Source organism: Caloenas nicobarica, chromosome 12, assembly GCF_036013445.1.
Source record: "Caloenas nicobarica isolate bCalNic1 chromosome 12, bCalNic1.hap1, whole genome shotgun sequence".
In the NCBI taxonomy this organism is placed as follows: domain Eukaryota; kingdom Metazoa; phylum Chordata; class Aves; order Columbiformes; family Columbidae; genus Caloenas; species Caloenas nicobarica.
Window position 1 is genome coordinate 16469944 of NC_088256.1, and position 16500 is coordinate 16486443.

The 16500-nt window shown below is 56.4% G+C and overlaps 1 protein-coding gene across 1 annotated transcript; it reads left to right on the forward strand.

Annotated features, from left to right (window-relative positions):
* The first annotated feature begins 6910 nt into the window (after positions 1 to 6910).
* On the forward strand, positions 6911 to 9457 carry ZIC3 (Zic family member 3). The gene is made up of 3 exons (XM_065643434.1): positions 6911 to 7958; positions 8603 to 8766; positions 9275 to 9457. The coding sequence occupies exons 1-3, from the start codon at positions 6911 to 6913 to the stop codon at positions 9455 to 9457; spliced, it is 1395 nt and encodes a 464-aa protein (XP_065499506.1).
* The last annotated feature ends 7043 nt before the right edge of the window (positions 9458 to 16500 follow it).

Here is a 16500-nt window from a genome sequence, read left to right on the forward strand (position 1 = left end):
GCGCGGGGCGGCGGAGGAAACGCGCTGTCTAGGGATATTCGACAGGAAAAATAGGGATGAAGGGGTCAGATCGGCGGGGCGTTGTCTATCTGCCCGAAATCTGTGGATTTCGGCAGCAAGAGGAGAGCTGGCTCTCCCCGAAGCTCCGCGGTCGCAGGCAGAGGGTGAACCGCCTTGGTGCAAACGTGGCCCGGGGCGCGGGAGTGGCATTTGGGCACGATCTCTCCCCCTCCCCGCCCCGCTGCTGTTGTTTACCCCGCTTTGGCCCTAAGGCTTCGGGCGAGATTTTACTGGCGAAAGTGGCTCCCGTTGAGGGGCTTTTAACCCACGGAAGTGAGGGAGGACTGAGCCCGGTTCCTCCAGGCAGCCCTGCCCGCCCAGCCTGCGCCTTCCCACGGCCCGCCGAGGTGGCCGGACCCTGTCGGGGTTCCGGGTTGGAGGCACCGCTGGAGCAGTTCATTCCCCTTGTTGGCGAAGGGAACGGGAGCGGGTCCTACCCCGCAGCTGTTTGGTGACACCGGTTTTCCCGGGAATTAAAAAAAGCAAGAGGAAAAGGGAATGGGCAGATCACTCCAAAGGGGTCGGGCGGGTACGGGTACCCGGGCCGGAGGGATAAAGGGGAGCTCGGTTCTCTCCCCGGCATCTTAAGGAAAGTCGCCGGTGGCTGAGGGGACAGTCGGTGGGCGATGCGGCCGGAGGGAAGATTGGCAGAAAGCTGATCGGTGGAAACGGCGTCATCCCCGTTTTAAGATTGTAAAGATTTTAAATCGTTCAACACGTTGCTCTAATACGACGTTGAGGCTTGCGAAATCGTATCCCTGTCTCTACGAGATGCTGGGCGGCGGGAGGCACCCTCGGTGCCCGAGCCGGTGTACCCGTAGGTGTGCCGGGATGGTGCTGGGCGCACGGCCCGTCCCCACGGGCTGAGGCTGGAGAGACCGGGCACCCCTCGGCCGGAGCCTACCTACGGCCCCCACCGAGGGCCCTCTACTCCACCGGGCCGCCCCGCCGTCAGCCGCAAGGGCGGCACTAGACGGCTTCGCTCCGGGGAGTCCCGGCCAGTCGCAGCTCCCAGCTCAGGGCCGCGGGAAGCAGGGTCTCTCTCTGCCGACCCTTAGTGTCCGGGCCGCGGCTTTACCAAGTGCTGGGGAGGAAAAGCTGGAAGCGAGAGGAAACTCAGCATTCCCTCTCCCGGACTCCCGGCGGAGGGGAGAGCGCCGGAGCCCCGGCACACACCGAAGCTCGCAGTGTCATGGGCGCAGGTGTCCCTGTAGCCGTCTCAGGGACCTGCTGCAGGCTTTGGGGGGAGATCCCAGGATGGGTTGGGGCCGCCCTCCTGCAGCCTGGCAGCTCCCTCCGCTTGGCTGCCGGCAGCTAGAGACCGCTGTTTCTGCCCCCCGGGTGTGCCGGTTCCAACGGGGAGATTTGCAGTTGGGGACCGGGCTTGTTACCGGGCTTTACACCTGCTGCGAGGCCCCGGGGCGGTTCTGCGAGGAGAGGCGGGCGAGCCTGCTAGCAGCGGCGGGGGGTCGGGGGCTCGGGGACGGTCTGGACCGGGGTTGATTTGGAGAGGGACACACATGTCCCGCGGCTGCTCCGTCCTCTGCGGTGCTCCCGGGGCTGCGGGACAGGGTGAGAGGCTCCCCGCTGTGCCCGGGCAGAGGCGAGGGGCAGCCCCGGGGGGTGCCCGGAGCCCCCCGGGGTCTCGACAGCCGTCTGGGCCGGGCCGGGCCGCTCCGCAGCGCCGCCTCGTGCCCGGCTCCGCTCCAGGTCCCGCTGGCAGCCGCCACCGGGCGGGCACGGGCGGAGGCGGCTCCAGTAGCCCCGCTCTCAACCCTGCTCATCGGGGCAGGCAGGTTTCGGGGGGGAGCTGAAGAACCGGCGCGGGGGTTGCTCCCGGGTAGCCGTGCACGACCCTTCCTGCCCTTCCTCTCCTGTTATCCCTATCGACTCATCAAAGCATCGCCGCGCTCACTGCAGGTCAAACCCTGGCTTGAGCACAGCCGGGGGCACCCGGCGGGGCCTCACGGCCCACTTCAGCTCGCCGTCGGGTGGAGAGGCTTTGCCCAGTCCCGCCCGGTCCCCGGGGAAAGGCTCGGGGCAGGAGGGGGCCGGGAACCCCGGGTGCGGGCTCGGAAACAGCCAGGGCGCGGGGGCAGCGGCGCCGGCACGCCAGAGAAACGCCAGCTCTGCCCCGGCGGCTTATGCCGGGCTAGTGACTCCCGAGACCGGGATGCCTCCCCGGAGCCCGGGGCTTGCGGTTGCCCCTCAGGGCTCAGTCACGCAGAAAGGCTGACTAAAGTCTGTGTCCCCCGCGAGAGCGGGACAATAGAGCCACCCTCCGGGTCACAGGTCACCTCCTCGCTGATTGAGATATTCGCCACTTCCCCCCACCCCCTCCACTCCCCGGAGGCGCGGGGACATTTCAAGGGGGTGGCCGGAGGGCGAGGATGCCCTCGATCGGATCGCGGTACCGAGGGTCCGGTTTCCTCCTCCGCCTGCTCCCGGGTCTGCACCACGCCTCGCACTAACGGCTTTGCAGGATTTTTTTTCCCCTTTCTCCGGGGTCACTCTGGTGCGTGGGCATCCCACGGGGAGGAGGGCGGCCCCGGCACCCCGCGGATCTGCGACCCCCCGCCGTCCCCCGCCCCTGGGTTTGCCTCGGCCGCGACCGGAGCCATTAATTCTGCACCAACTCTAACTCGTCCTCGTGCTTTTCCCACTCGCTTCCGAGCCCGGCGCGTGTTTTCCAGGGAGCTGAACGGCGATTTTCATTTTTTGGGAAACCTCCCCATCACCACCAAATACTCGACAAACCCCTGCCCGTGGGTGAGGGTGCCAGTGCAAGCCCGGCTTCCCGGACTGCAGGACGGAGTCGGCTGGCACGTAACATTTCCTCGCCACTCAGGTCTTTCTGCTTGCCTCCGAGTGGCCTTTGATATTCCTCGCCCCCTCCCCTTGCCGAAGTTCAGACCTGTTTACTCCAGCCCGTATCTCTGAAGTTCAAATGTACATGTCATTCCCCTTCCGCTGAATGACAGCTACAATGGAAATGTCTCGTTCGCTCCTGGTTTGCATTTAATTACACTGGAGATGCAATATGTTTATGGCAGGAGAAAAACTACTTGTCTTTACGCTTGTTAGAGATATTCATTTATCCGCGATACAGCGCGGTTTAAAAGGTATTTAGGGCGTATGAAATATTCCCCTCGCCGCCCGGCTCGCAGGTTGGCCCCGGGGGATTTTTTTCTTACTCTTTATCCGGGTTTGTTTTGCTTTTTCCTCGCACCCTCAGTGGAAGGGACGAGGGAAACCCACGGAGCCGCCGAACCCCACTCTCGGAGCGGTTGTCGAAACTTCACCTGCCCCCGCCCCGCTGCGAAATCTGCCGTAACGAGTGGGCACCCACTGGGGACCATTTTTTCCCCCTGCGCTGTAGGGCCCAGACCTTGCGGTCTTCTCCTTTGCAAGGCTCCCCGCACCGTGCCGGGGCGCTCGGACGAGGCTGCGTTAAGTCCCGGGAACCCCCAGGCCAGGGCGAGGGGCAGCACCGGGGGGAAGTTCGGGTCCGTCGCCGTGCGGGGCACGCAGGGGAGCCGGGCATCCGCGGGGCTCCGGGCGCGGAGGAGCCCGCACGTCTTTCCAGGGATTTTGCATTTTTGTGACTGTTAAATTCCCAAATAATCCCAAAGGAGAAAAAAAAGTGGAAAAGTGGTGGAGGAGAATTTCACGAATATCTGTTCTTGACATAAAGCAGGGGGGGTCTTTCTCCGCCTTCCCTTCGCGTTGGGAGCACGACGGGAGAAGGGGAGTCTGCGAGACTACTTTTCCGGTTGCTGTTGTTTGCACGTTTGCAACTGAAATAGATTTTAAAAGGAGAGAAATGCGATGCTCCCCCGCCTCTGGAAAATAAATGGGGATTGGCCATAAATAGCGCTGAATAAAATGGAATTTACTGAAGTGGTAAAATACGTACAAAATATGTTGCGGGTTTTTTTTAATTACAAAAGCACGGGGTGGGGGAAAATTCACCAGGCCACATTAACAATGCCCTTAAAAAAAATGCACGCGTTCTATGCCATTTTTGGTCCCCGAACCTGCAAATTCCAGTCAGGAAGCGATCGGGTGTAAATAGTGCCTGTACACCCGTGCGGATATTGCTGGGCGCACACAGCCAGGCAAAGTTGGCAGAGTAAAAACGGGAAACGTATAAAAAAAGATTTATAGGTTAATTGATGTAGCCCGATCCGCAAGTACACTGCGGCATGGCAGGGCTGCGGGCGCCGCTTGCTGCAAAGCCGCCAAACCCTCTCCAAAACGGCGAGACTTCGTCCAAAGCTACGATCGCTTCTTTTTACCCCTCCTTAGCTCCCCGGGATGTTTTTCCCAAAGCCCCGCGCTACCGCTGCCGCGCAGGGATTTTTCTAGACGAAAAAAAAAAATTATTTATTTATGTATTTATTTTTAGGAGCTTCTCCGGCCGTAGAGCCACACTGGCTCCATCTCCTCTGGCCGGAGAGTTTCTCAAGCCCCCTTCACGCCCCCCCGGCCGGGGCAGCCGCAGCGTTGGGCACCTGGGCGGGCAGCGCGGCGTCCACTGGCTGCCGGCTCTCGCCGCCGCCGCTACCGGCCCGGCCCCGGTGCATCCCATTAGGGACAGACAATGCGCCGGGCTACACGTGAGGCCTCCTGCACAAGCAGGGGTCAGTTGCCCTCGGTCGCCCCAGGTCGGCGACTTCAGAGGCGCTGCCCTCCCCGGCGCTCAGCTGACGGGCTAATTGAATTATGCTTTTTTTTTTTTTTTTTTTTTTTTTTAGGGAGGGGGTTGTTGCCGATAAAACCCAACGCGTGCGGGAGGTAATTAATTACCTCGCCGCGGCCCTCCGGAGACAGGCAGGTAGAGCCGCCACGGAGCAGCGTAGGTGGGGAGCCCGGCCCCGGGGCCCGCATGTCGGTGCCCGAGTGTCCTCGGTCCGGCCCCGGCTCCCCCGTTCCCGGCCGCACCGCAGAGAGGGTTACAATCCTGCTGGCCCCCCCGTCCCGCGCAAGAACCGCGGGGCGTAGCGCGGGCGCGCAGCGAAGGCGTCCCCGGCCCCCCTGGGTGGGTCCCCCGTGGGTCCCCCCCCGGCTCCCGCCTCGTGTTGTTCTGTTTGCGATCGTGCACTAACGGCAGCGAGGGACTCACCTTCTAACTTTGGAACTGTTCTTGGCGGCCGTGGCCTGGGAAATTTGAGTGTTTGACAGGCACCGATGTTACCTCTCGGGGAGATTTTATATCGGTGGTGGCTTTTTTCTTTTTTTTCCTTTCTTTTTTTTTCTCCCTCCCTGCAAACCCTAAAATAAAGAATGCGAAGTCTTTCTCGGGGCTGACTGGGGGGAACGATGTGAAAGGGCCGCGGTTATAAAGCGCTGCTTGAAGCGGGCTCTCAATGCGTCTCTGAACTTGATCAGATTTTACGTTTCCTGCAGAGAGCCGGCGGCGAGCCTGAGACCTGCCCAATAGCCAGACTTGAGGGCTCAGCAAATCTCAGGATATTAGAATTACAGCCATCTTTCTTTCTGCCTTTTATTTCCACTCTTGCTCCCCATAGTTCTTTGCAAATGCTTTCCAGAACAGAAAATGAGTGGATTTATAGCGCTGTCTGCAACTGATAATTATTCCAAGGCTGAATGTTGCCTTTGCAAAATAAAATTAAAAAGGAAAAAAAAAAGAAAAGAAAAAGAAAGAAATAGACAAAGAAAAAAAAAAAAGACAAACGAGTGTACGAAAAATCCGGCGCAGCAGCCTCCGTGCCGAGCGCTGCTTAGCCATGCTCTGCTGGCCGGCGGGGAGGGAGGGGACGGAGCCCCTCTGTCCGCGGAGCGGGGTGCGACCCCCCCGCCGCCTGGCGCTGCCCCCGCCGCCCTCCCCGCGGGGAGCGGGAGAGGAAAGAGGCGGCTGAACTCGGGCCGGCGAAGTTCGCCGCGGTCCGAGCAAGCTGCGCAGGGCGGTGGCGTAGAAACGGGGTCTCCCCGCTCGGCTCGGGACGGTTCTGCCCTCCCGTTTAGTCAATAAAAATAAAAAATAAATTAAAATTTAAAATTAATAGGAAAATCCACCTCAAAGGCGCCGATTTGGGTTTTAACTGATTTTTATTTTTGCAGCAGCGCGGCGGCTTTGCTGGGGCTTTACGCCTCCACCCGCCTCGCCCAGGGCGTCCTGCGCGGCGTGGGGGGGTCACGGCCCAGCGGGACACGGGGGAGATTGTGATGGAAGCCGGGGCGCCGCGCACGGCCACGCAACGGGACACAGGGACACGCAGCGTGCGTGCACGGGGGTGCTGCGTGCCCCTCGGCCCGCTGGGGCCCCGGCGGCCCCGCCAGCACCCAGCCCGGGAGACGCCCCGCGGCTCCCCCCGTCCCGTCCCGTGTGTGTCCCTGTCACCCCCCCCTCCACCACTTTTACCTGCGAGGCGCCCGCGCCCAATCAGCGGCCCCGGCGGCGCGGGGCGCGTGCCAATCAAGCACGTCGCCGCCAATGGGACGGCGGGCGGCGGGTCAGGTGACGCGGCGGCCGGCGGCTCCCCATTGGCGCGGCGCGGCCTGGCCCCGGAGTTGGTTTATGTGCGAGGCGCGGGCGGGCGCCCCGTCAGTGCCCCGACGGCGCCGAGCGGGAGCGCGGCCGCGCTGCGCCTCGCCCTGCCGCGCCGCCCTGCCCTGCCCTGCCCGGCCCGGCGCGGGGGGCGGGCGCCTCTGGGGGCGGGTGGCTGTTTTGGAGCTGGGTTTTTTTTTTTTTTTGTTTTTGTGTCGGACGGGGGCCGCGCCTGTCCGCAGCGGGGGGTTGCGTTTTGTGGTGGTTTTGTACTTTTTTGGGGGCGGGCGGGAGGAGGGGGGGGAGCCAGGCTGCCGCCGCGCCGACGGCCCCGCGCCCATGACGATGCTGCTGGACGGAGGGCCGCAGTTCCCGGCGCTCGGAGTGGGCGGCTTCGCGGCACCCCGCCACCACGAGATGCCGGGCCGCGACGCCGCCGCCGCCGGCATGGGGCTGGGCCCCTTCGGGGACTCCTCGCACGCCGCCGCCGCCGCCTTCAAGCTGAACGCGGCCCCGCACGACCTCGCCGCCGGGCAGAGCTCGGCGTTCACGCCGCAGGCACCGGGCTACGCCAGCGCCCTGGGCCACCACCACCATCACCACCACCACGCCGGCCAGGTGCCCTCCTACGGCGGGACCGCCGCCTTCAACTCCACCCGCGACTTTCTCTTTCGCAACCGAGGCTCCGGCATCGCGGACGCCGCCTCCGGTACGGCGCAACACGGGCTTTTCGGCGGCTCGCCCGGCGGCTTGCATGGCCCCGGCGGCATCCCGGACACCCCGGGCTACCTGCTCTTCCCGGGGCTCCACGAGCAGAGCCCGACCCACACGTCGCCCAACGGACATGTGGACAACGGGCAGATGCACCTGGGGCTGCGCGGGGACCTCTTCGGGCGGCCGGATCCCTACCGGGCCGTCTCCAGCCCCCGCACGGACCCTTACGCCGGCGCCCAGTTCCACAACTACAACCACATGAACATGAATATGGGCATGAACGTGGCGGCCCATCACCACCACCATCACCACCACGGCCCCGGGGCTTTCTTTCGGTACATGCGCCAGCCCATCAAGCAAGAATTGTCCTGCAAGTGGCTCGACGAGAGCCAGCTCAGCCGGCCCAAGAAGAGCTGCGACAGGACTTTCAGCACCATGCACGAACTGGTGACCCATGTCACCATGGAGCACGTCGGGGGTCCGGAGCAGAACAACCATATCTGCTACTGGGACGAGTGTCCGCGGGAAGGCAAGTCCTTCAAGGCGAAATACAAACTGGTGAACCACATTCGGGTGCACACGGGGGAGAAGCCCTTCCCCTGCCCCTTCCCGGGCTGCGGCAAGATCTTTGCCCGCTCCGAGAACCTCAAGATTCACAAGCGGACGCACACAGGTAAGACCCGCGCCCCCCCGCCCCGCTCCGAGGCACAGGACTCCCGCGGGCCTTCGCGGGGCTGCGCGGGCGGGTGCGCGGCGCTGCCGCGGCTCTCGGCCCGCTGCGCGCCTCTGCGGAGCGAACCACTGAAATGCTAATGAAATCTCATTTTCGGTGACTTCAGCTCCTTTTTATTTTATTTTTAGGCCTGATTAGCATGTTTCCTAATTAAATCAGCGATACTTTTGTCAAAGTATTTTTATTTGCAGCCCCGTCTTCCCTTCAGCCCTCTGCACGGGTGGAGGGAAGAGACAGGGAAGGCAGGAAGCAAACGTATTTTGGCTTGTATCCTTGAATATGTCTTGTAAAACTGTCTGAGCCATTGAATTTATCTCGGGTGTTCTCCCTCCCCAGGCTCACCCCAGCTGCCGTCCCCGCTGGAGCACAGCGTGGGTCTGGCGGGAGATGAATTAAAAGTAACAAAGGCTGACCCGAATTTTTCCGACATGTAACAAACCCTGCTGTTCATCTTCCCCTTCTTCATTTTTTGGGATGCTTTTGCATCCCCAAGGTGGGGTGAGCGGAGCAGAGGCTGTCCTGGGAGGAAGCAGGTGGGGATGGAGAGGGGAACGGCCCTCCTTCACCCTCTCTAAATTTCACAGGTGAGAAGCCCTTCAAGTGCGAGTTTGAGGGCTGCGACAGGCGCTTCGCCAACAGCAGTGACAGGAAGAAACACATGCACGTCCACACCTCCGACAAGCCCTACATCTGCAAGGTGTGCGACAAATCCTACACACACCCCAGCTCACTTAGGAAACACATGAAGGTAATCACCCCTGCGCCCCAGCCCTTTCCTTCCTGAGCAGGGATGCTCAGTTGCTGGTGTGCTCAGGGCTCGCTTCCCCAGGGCAGGGCAGAGCTGAGCGGTGTCTGCCACAGAGCTCCACACTCCTGGCATGGCCCAAGCTGTCCCGGGTGTTTAGGCCGTGGCTGGAGCACAGCCCGAGGAAATGGCGTAGTTTCTTTTTGTGCTCCCACTGGTGCAACCACTGCCCGGTTCCCAGAGTGTGGCTCAGTGCTGGAGGGCCATGCAAATGCAACCTGGCCTGCGGCTGCAGCCCCCCATGCCGGGATGCTGCAGCCCCCCATGCCGGGATGCTGCAGTGAAGTGGCCAGGAGCCGAGGCAGGCATTTGCTGCTGATGCTCAGGGTGTCTGGGCAGAGGCTGAGCCGCTGGACTCCAGTGTCCCTGCTGCATGGGGGAGCATCCCAACCCAGCTCAGCGGGGTGGCGAGGACCCCGGGCTCGCTTCCATCTCTGTCTCTTGGTTTTAGGTGCACGAATCCCAGGGATCAGACTCTTCCCCTGCAGCCAGTTCGGGGTACGAGTCCTCCACCCCCCCTGCGGTGGGCTCTGCTGGCAGTAAGGACTCCACTAAAACGCCGCCGGCCGCCCTTCAGAGTAACCCCAGCCACAACCCTGGACTGCCCCCCAATTTTAATGAGTGGTATGTGTAAAGGCAGCTGGTGCCTGGCCAGAGACTGGACCAAATGTCTTGGGAACGAGGAAAAAAAAAAAAGGACAAACCAAGCCAACTGCAGCTTGCTCCCACGGAAGTGGAGTTTTCACACCAACAACCGCATAGGGCTACACCTAGTTAACTGCCAGGATCCGGAGTGGGGGGGTCTTTTATTATTATATTATAATTATTACTATTTTTTGCAAGCCCAGACGCTGGACTAACGATGTCCTTTTCTCAGGATTGGATTTCTTTTTGTTGTTGTTGTTGTCATTTTTTTGCAGTCGCAGTTGTTTCTTTGATATTTTTTTTTCCTCCCTGCCCGAGTCCCTCTTCCTCCGACTCCCGACTTTTTTTAATTATTTTAAAATTGTTCTGGTTTTCCTTCTTTTGGTGGGATGTTGACATGAGGATGAAAATTCTCCTTCGCCTTAGTGGTGATTGTTTAAACTTACAGTCTTAAACCGTGCCAAAGTCCTGTTATGTCTTGAACTTTCCTCTCTAGCTCTCCTGCTGCTTCCTTCTCTGCTCTTCTCTTTCTCCTTCTCTCTCTCCAAGCATTACACTTGTGAATGTATTCTCGTCTGATGGGGTCGGTCAGTATTTTTCAGGATGAGGATGTGGTGTTTATTCTACCCAGATTGTGACGTTTAGTATAACAGTTGCCTTTTTGTAATAACTTTTTTTGTAAATACATATCCATGATGCCATATTTATCGTTCGTAATTTAATTATTGATACGAAGTGCCGGGAATTGAACAATATTTATGGGGGAGAAAAAATTGTTTTCTAACAAAAAAAAATACAAACAACAAAAAAATCCAACTCTGTACAGCTTTTGGTTATAACTGCTTTAGCATTAAAAGTTTATTGTTTTGGAAAGAGCCGGGTTTGACCTCCTCTGGGGGACGGGGGCAGCCACGGGTGCCTCTGCGGGCGCCGGTTCGGCGCTGCTGCCGCGGCCGGGCGGTTGTTTTCGGGCTGGCGATGCCGGGTAAAGCCTCCTCCTCGCCGCTGCTTTTTCTCCTGTCCCTTTGTCCCCGCCCTCCGCCGCCCAACGGCTTCGCTTCCCCGCCACCTTCCCGAGCGCACGGAGCCCGGGGAGCGGCGCGGCCGAGGGGGAAGAGCGCCGAGGGCAGCGGGGCCGCCTCGACGGGGGATCCCCGACGGTGAGTCCCGGGCCGGCGCAGCGCCCGCCGCCCCGTGCATGCATCGCAGGGTGCGGGGGCCACGCAAGCCGTGCAGGACCGGCCCTGCCGGCACCCTGCTTGCCAGGGGGACCCCCGGGGCAAATCTGCGGTGTGCCGGACTTTCTCTGTTATCTTTTTTTTTCTTTTTTTTTCTTTTTTTCTCTTTTTTTCTTTTTTTCTTTTTTTTTTCTTTTTTTCTTTTTTTATTTTTTTCTTTTTTGTTTTTCTTTTTTGTTGTTGTTTTTTTTTTCTTTTTTTCTTTTCTTTTTTTTTTTTCTTTTTTTCCCGTCTTTCTTCTGACTAGGATGTGGAAAAGCCTCCCTGTCCTCAGGAAAGAAAACAGGTCGACCAGAGACATCTCAGCCGAGAAACTTCTCCAGCGCCACCCAGGAACCTCCAGGAGCCAGAGGAAACCCCATCCTCGGCAAACCTCCATGGCTCTGGCTGCCGGGAGACGCCGGTGTTCCCGGCGGGCTGGCCAGAGCTCTGGCGGGGATGCAGACAGCCTCCAGTCCCGGCAGAGCGCGGTCGGTGCTCCCTCCAGCGTGGCCAGCCCGGGCGTACGGCTCCTCAGCCTCATCCTCTCCCAGAGCGCAGGGACTTTACCGCGGTTTAACCCCAGCTCCGGGGGGAGGCAGGGACGTGCACCACGGGCTCTGCACCTTCACTTACCGGGAGAGACCCTGGACGGGCCCATCTTGAACTTGACATGGGTCACTGCGGGAGGATGGGGTAGGCTGTCCCTTCCAACTTGTCGCAGGGTCTGCTCGGGCAAGCAGCCCGCGAAACCTTGTATGCTTTAAAAATTGCTTCGAAGAACTCAACCCTGTTACCCTCCTCTCCCTCAAAAAAAAAAAAAAAAAAAAGAGCTATCGGGCAGGAAAAGATGGGTGGATGGGATGGGTGGATGGGATTGTGGCCTCTGGTGCTGTGTGTGAAAAAAAAAAAAAATACCCTGAGCCCAGTGCAGGCAGGTTTCCCATTCTTCCCTGCCCAGTCCGGCCCCTTAAAATTAACTTCGAGGTACCCCGGTCAGATATGGATCTCTGCTTCTTTTATGCTGTGAAGTCTTTCTCTCACTGTGCGCAGAGCCGAGCCTGGGGGCTGGACGCGGAGCGCTGCTGGCCCGGGCCCTTCCCGGGGGGCGAGAGGGGCCGCCCCGCACCACAGCGGGTCAGGAGGAGCAGAGCTGCCAGGGGCCGTCGGGTTTTCCTCGGACACCCACCTGGGTCATGTCTGTGTCGCTCTGGACCGCGCCAGGCTTGGAAATATGCCGGTAGGCTCGGTTTCGTTACTGCTTTGCTCGGAACCGGGGAGGAGCAGGGTGTGCAGGGCACTGCGGGTGCGCAGGGCTGCGCGGCGGAGCGCCCCGGAACGGGTGCCGCGGGGGTGTCTGCCGCTGTCGGTCCCCAAAACGCCATCCCAAAGTGGGGGGGGCTCTGCTGTGGCCAGGGTTGTCCAGCTTGGGGAGCCCCATCCAAGCGCGGCCGGGAGGATGCAGCAGCTCCGGGCCCTGGAGGAGCGGCCCCCCCGGGAGCTGGGTGTGGGGGCCCTTCCTGGCCCCAAAGCGGCTCTGGCTGGTTCCCGAGGCCTTTGGGCCCTGCAGGTGTACCAGCCATCCATCTGCCCCTACAGTTTCTTCCTTGAGCTTGCAGCACAGCCCAGATACGTTTATACCAAGGACTTGAAACCAGCATCCTGGGTCATTTGACTTCCCCTGTGTAGCCAGCTGGTCCCCCACCCTGAGTCCTCCCCATCCAGCCAGGGCTAGCACCCAGTATAGGGAAGGGGGGAGCAAACTGTTGTCTGCACCCCACTGAGGTGCCATTCTGCAGTCCCTTCCCTGCCCCGCAATGGGGCATGCGTGGGGCAGGGGCAAGTCAGAGGTGTGCGTATGGTTTGGGATGGATGATGGGTGCAAAAAGGGCTGGGGACCTGTTTGGCTGTGAAATGCTTGCTAAGAACAGGGGTCAGCACCAGCGCTGTGAGGTGGGGCAGGAGGGCCGCGTCCCCCCAAACTGGGCACGCGGTGCTGGTGGCTGCTGCAGTCCGTGCTGTGCCTCTGCCCCACCAGCTGCTGCTGACCCCAAACCTCAGAAGTGAAGGCCAGGGAGGAGCTATCTCACCCTGCTGCTGAGTCCTCAGGTCTCATGGACAAATAAGAAAGGTTTTTCTGTAGAAAGAAGCAAAAAGGCTATGTTCCTTGTTCTTGCCCATTGCAGGGAGATGCGGAGATTCCTCGAGTAGGAAAGATTGTGCCTTTTTCCCAGATTTCTGAGGCTGGTTTTGTGAGTTGGGGTGAGACAGGTCATGATTTTCAATGCCAGGGCCTGGCAGCAGGGACCTGCGGGCATTCCCTGTGCTCACAGCTCGGATGAAAGCGTGACAGAGCCGGCCGGGACAGGACAGCACTGGCAGAGCAGGTGCCATGTTAGCTCAGCTTTTAGTGTGTCATTAATAATGGATCTTGTGTCGCACCCCAGAAGAGTCCCAGAACTGTTCACAAAAAGGGGCTGTATTCTGACATCCTCTCCCAGACTGGTAGCTCCCTTGAAGTTGCTGTGCTTGCTTGTATGAGCAGGATTAGGTGGATTTGTCCCCAAATAAACGGAACTTGGGATGGTTTTCTAAAAGGAGTAATGTTGATTCATTGCGCTAAGCAGAGACAGGCAATGAGCTGAAGCCATTCCTTCTCTACCATGCTTTATGAGCCATGAATATCTCGATGCCTTTGGTGTCATTGTTTTTGCATGTCTGTCTCTGTGTCTGGTGTAATCCTATGAAAATAATTTTTTTTTTTTCCAAGCTTTGTGCATGCCATTAGCAGCTAGGGGTTGCACACAGTGTGAAGACAGAGTCCTGAAGGCATTTGATCAGGTTCTGTTCAAGCGTCTTGGTGCTACGGCTCCAGGAATTAAGTTCCTATAGTAACTCTGTTGTCTGTAAAGCTCCGAAGCAGTGGATAGGGCGTAATATCGTGTTTGCTTTTTTTTTTTTTAATATAATGTTCCTACATTAAGAGCACCACACACTAACACTATGTCTTTTACCTGAGCCTAACTTTCATGACTGTTTGATAAACCATTCCTGTTATTTATGCTGTTAATATGATCAAACTACATGGAAAATACCTCTGCAGAGGTGCACTCTTGTTTTGGAGAGGCAAAACTTTAGAGGAAGCTTTAAATTCTTTGCAGAAATCTGATTTTATTGTAGAGTGCGCAGAAGGATATTATTTGTATTGTACTGATTAACCTGCACATCCATTTGGTTAACCTTGCTATGCCATTTGTATGGGTTAAAAATATGATCTATGTCTTGCAAGTGCCTATTCACCTGGACATAACTGCAGGCAGTAAAAATGCTTGTGTAAGAGCTTCCACTGGTGAGTGAGAATGGCAAAGCAGGGACCTGCCCTGCAGACTTGATAGGAAATGGTTTAGGATGGCTTTACAGACATCAGTTCTGTACTAGCCTTGGAAAAACCCTCTGCAGAAACCAGAGGAGGCAGTTGTCTGAGGAGTCGTAGATATATTTTAATATTAAGATGCTAATTTTTATTCTCAGTAAAGAAGGTTGTGTGCTGTGTAGGTTTTCTTTTAGCTAACACATTGGTAATGTTTCTCCATTTAATCTGTTTGCGTGAAAAGAAACTTCAATAAAAAGGGCTGGGGGAAAAAAAAAAAGGTTTTTGTTTTGGCAACTTGTTCAATAGTGGCAGCTTTGAAATTGCCAGAGCTCGACTTTGAAATGGTTGAATGGGTGATATGTGAAGTTCCTTCCGAGGGAGACCCAGCCCTCGGGTTGGGGATTCATTCCTGTGCTGGGCATGGTCCCCTGCCCTGGGACAGCCGGGAAACTCAGAGAGGGGAAAAGTCACCGGCGATGCTGCCGGCTGGGAAGCGGCTGGGGAAGCTGGGAGAGGCTTAATGGCTGAGCAGCATAAAGGATATATGCAGAATAGGGCTATTCCCATGGTTTTGTCCTTTTTCAGAGTGTTATATAATCACGGTTTGGGGCTCTGGTAGTCTCAGAGATACAAAATGGCTCTTAGATGGAGGGTTTTTGGGCACTCGTCACGGCGGAAAAAGGGGCTGGGTAGAGATCCCAAAGCTTTCGGAGGGGCTGTACCCTAGCTGGCTTCCAGCGTCTCGGATGTTCGCGCAGAAACTGGTCTGTGGGCAGGAAAAAAGTGGAACATCGGCAAGGTTTGGTATGGGGGGGAGGTAAAAAACGCCATTATTTTGCTCTGTAGGCTGTGCAGGGCAGGTGCAGGGTGGAGTGGGGGTTTGGAGCAGAAATGAGTAGTTGTGTTTTATTCCCAGGCTGGGACGTGGCCTTTAGCTGGCAGGGTCACAGCAGGGTAGAACACGTCAAGATTTCGGTTGCTCCTAGCCGTGGGCTTGCTGCATTTGTGTGCCACAGAGAATAAGCACTTTGGAAAACAAGGCTACAGCCAGAAAGGCTGGAGAGGCATTGGATCAGCATACAGCGTTTGCTTTAAATAAAATTACCTACCTATTTATTTCTTCTTTAAATTTCTCCTCACTTTCACTAAGAGATTACTCCAGTGCAATATTTTTTTTTTACGTGTTTTTGCCACTTTCTGTAGTTTGCATAGCGTAATTCTTTTACTGCAAGAAGATGATGCTGTTCTTTCTGTTAGCTTTTTTCCTTTTTTTTTTTCCTGTGTTAGTAGAATGCAGTTGAATTTAGGGTTTCCACCACTTCACCGTGTTCTTACTTAAAATAAACATTTCTTTTGTTTGCCGTTAGCACCCTAATAAATCCATGGACTTGAGCTTCTCAGTAATTATTGATAACCTTAAGAAAAAAGCAAAACTTGTGTTGAGATTGGTGAGAGAAACTCAGTCTTAACTATAGGAAAAATTTGAATTTGGATTCAAATACTGTCCTTAAGAGAAAAATCTTTGTGCAGTAGATTATGTGACTAAAGTCCCTCTGATGCATGCAGGGTTTGCAAGGACTGCACTCTGGTTGCTCAGTGTTGGAAGGGCTCCTGGTGCTGAGAAAGGCAGATGTTCCCCAGAAAACTCATTTTCCTGTAAGATTTACTTTTACTAGAAAGAAGATGCCACAGGAACTTCCTGAAACTGTAAATCACAAGTATTTAAAAATCACGTGCTGGGCGCCCCTGAAATGGACTTGCTTAATTTGACAAGATTCAGAAAGAAAAACAAAGTGGATACAATTGTATTATTTTTTTTATTTTTCTCCTATTTTTTTTGCTGTGAGCCTCACTGGCCAGATTTTGTCCTTTTTTTTTTTTTTTTTGGTGGCAGTTGTAAGGCTCGAGTTTTCATGCAACTGGCTGGTTCTGGAGGTTGACTTATATTTTTAAAAATGAGACTATTGATAATATTGTAGGAATTGGCAACACTGCAGCAGTAAAATATATATTTAATTTTTAATCTTGGCCTGCAGAAGTATTTTAAAATAATGCAGTAAGTGGACGGATTAATGACTTTGCACCACTCTTTTAGTTTTTAAAATGAGATACCAATGTGATGTTGCAATCTGCTACTTTTTTCTGTTTCCTTTTCGTTCTTCGCTGCTGCAGATGGCGAAGGCAGGCAAGGGACCAAAGGAGTTGAAACTGCACCTTGATGATACTCCCTGTACCTTTGGGAGGACACTGGGCTGAGATTAAAATAAAAACATTCTGTTGGTGCACATTTTATGTTGCTGAGGACCTGATTTCTGAAGAGTTCCTTTTCAAAAATCTCAGGTTGGAGGTGTTTAAAAACATGAAAAGAAAAGAAAATCAAAACAAAACAAAGCCTGCTTAGCCATTAGTTCCTTCTTTTTGAAATTACAAGCTGACACAGGG

Coding starts and splice junctions, on each gene's coding strand:
- ZIC3 (XM_065643434.1), top strand. CDS start 6,911: ATGACGATGCTGCTGGACGGAGGGCCGCAGTTCCCGGCGCTCGGAGTG. Junction 7,959..8,602: donor TCACAAGCGGACGCACACAG/GTAAGACCCGCG, acceptor TAAATTTCACAG/GTGAGAAGCCCTTCAAGTGC. Junction 8,767..9,274: donor CACTTAGGAAACACATGAAG/GTAATCACCCCT, acceptor TCTTGGTTTTAG/GTGCACGAATCCCAGGGATC.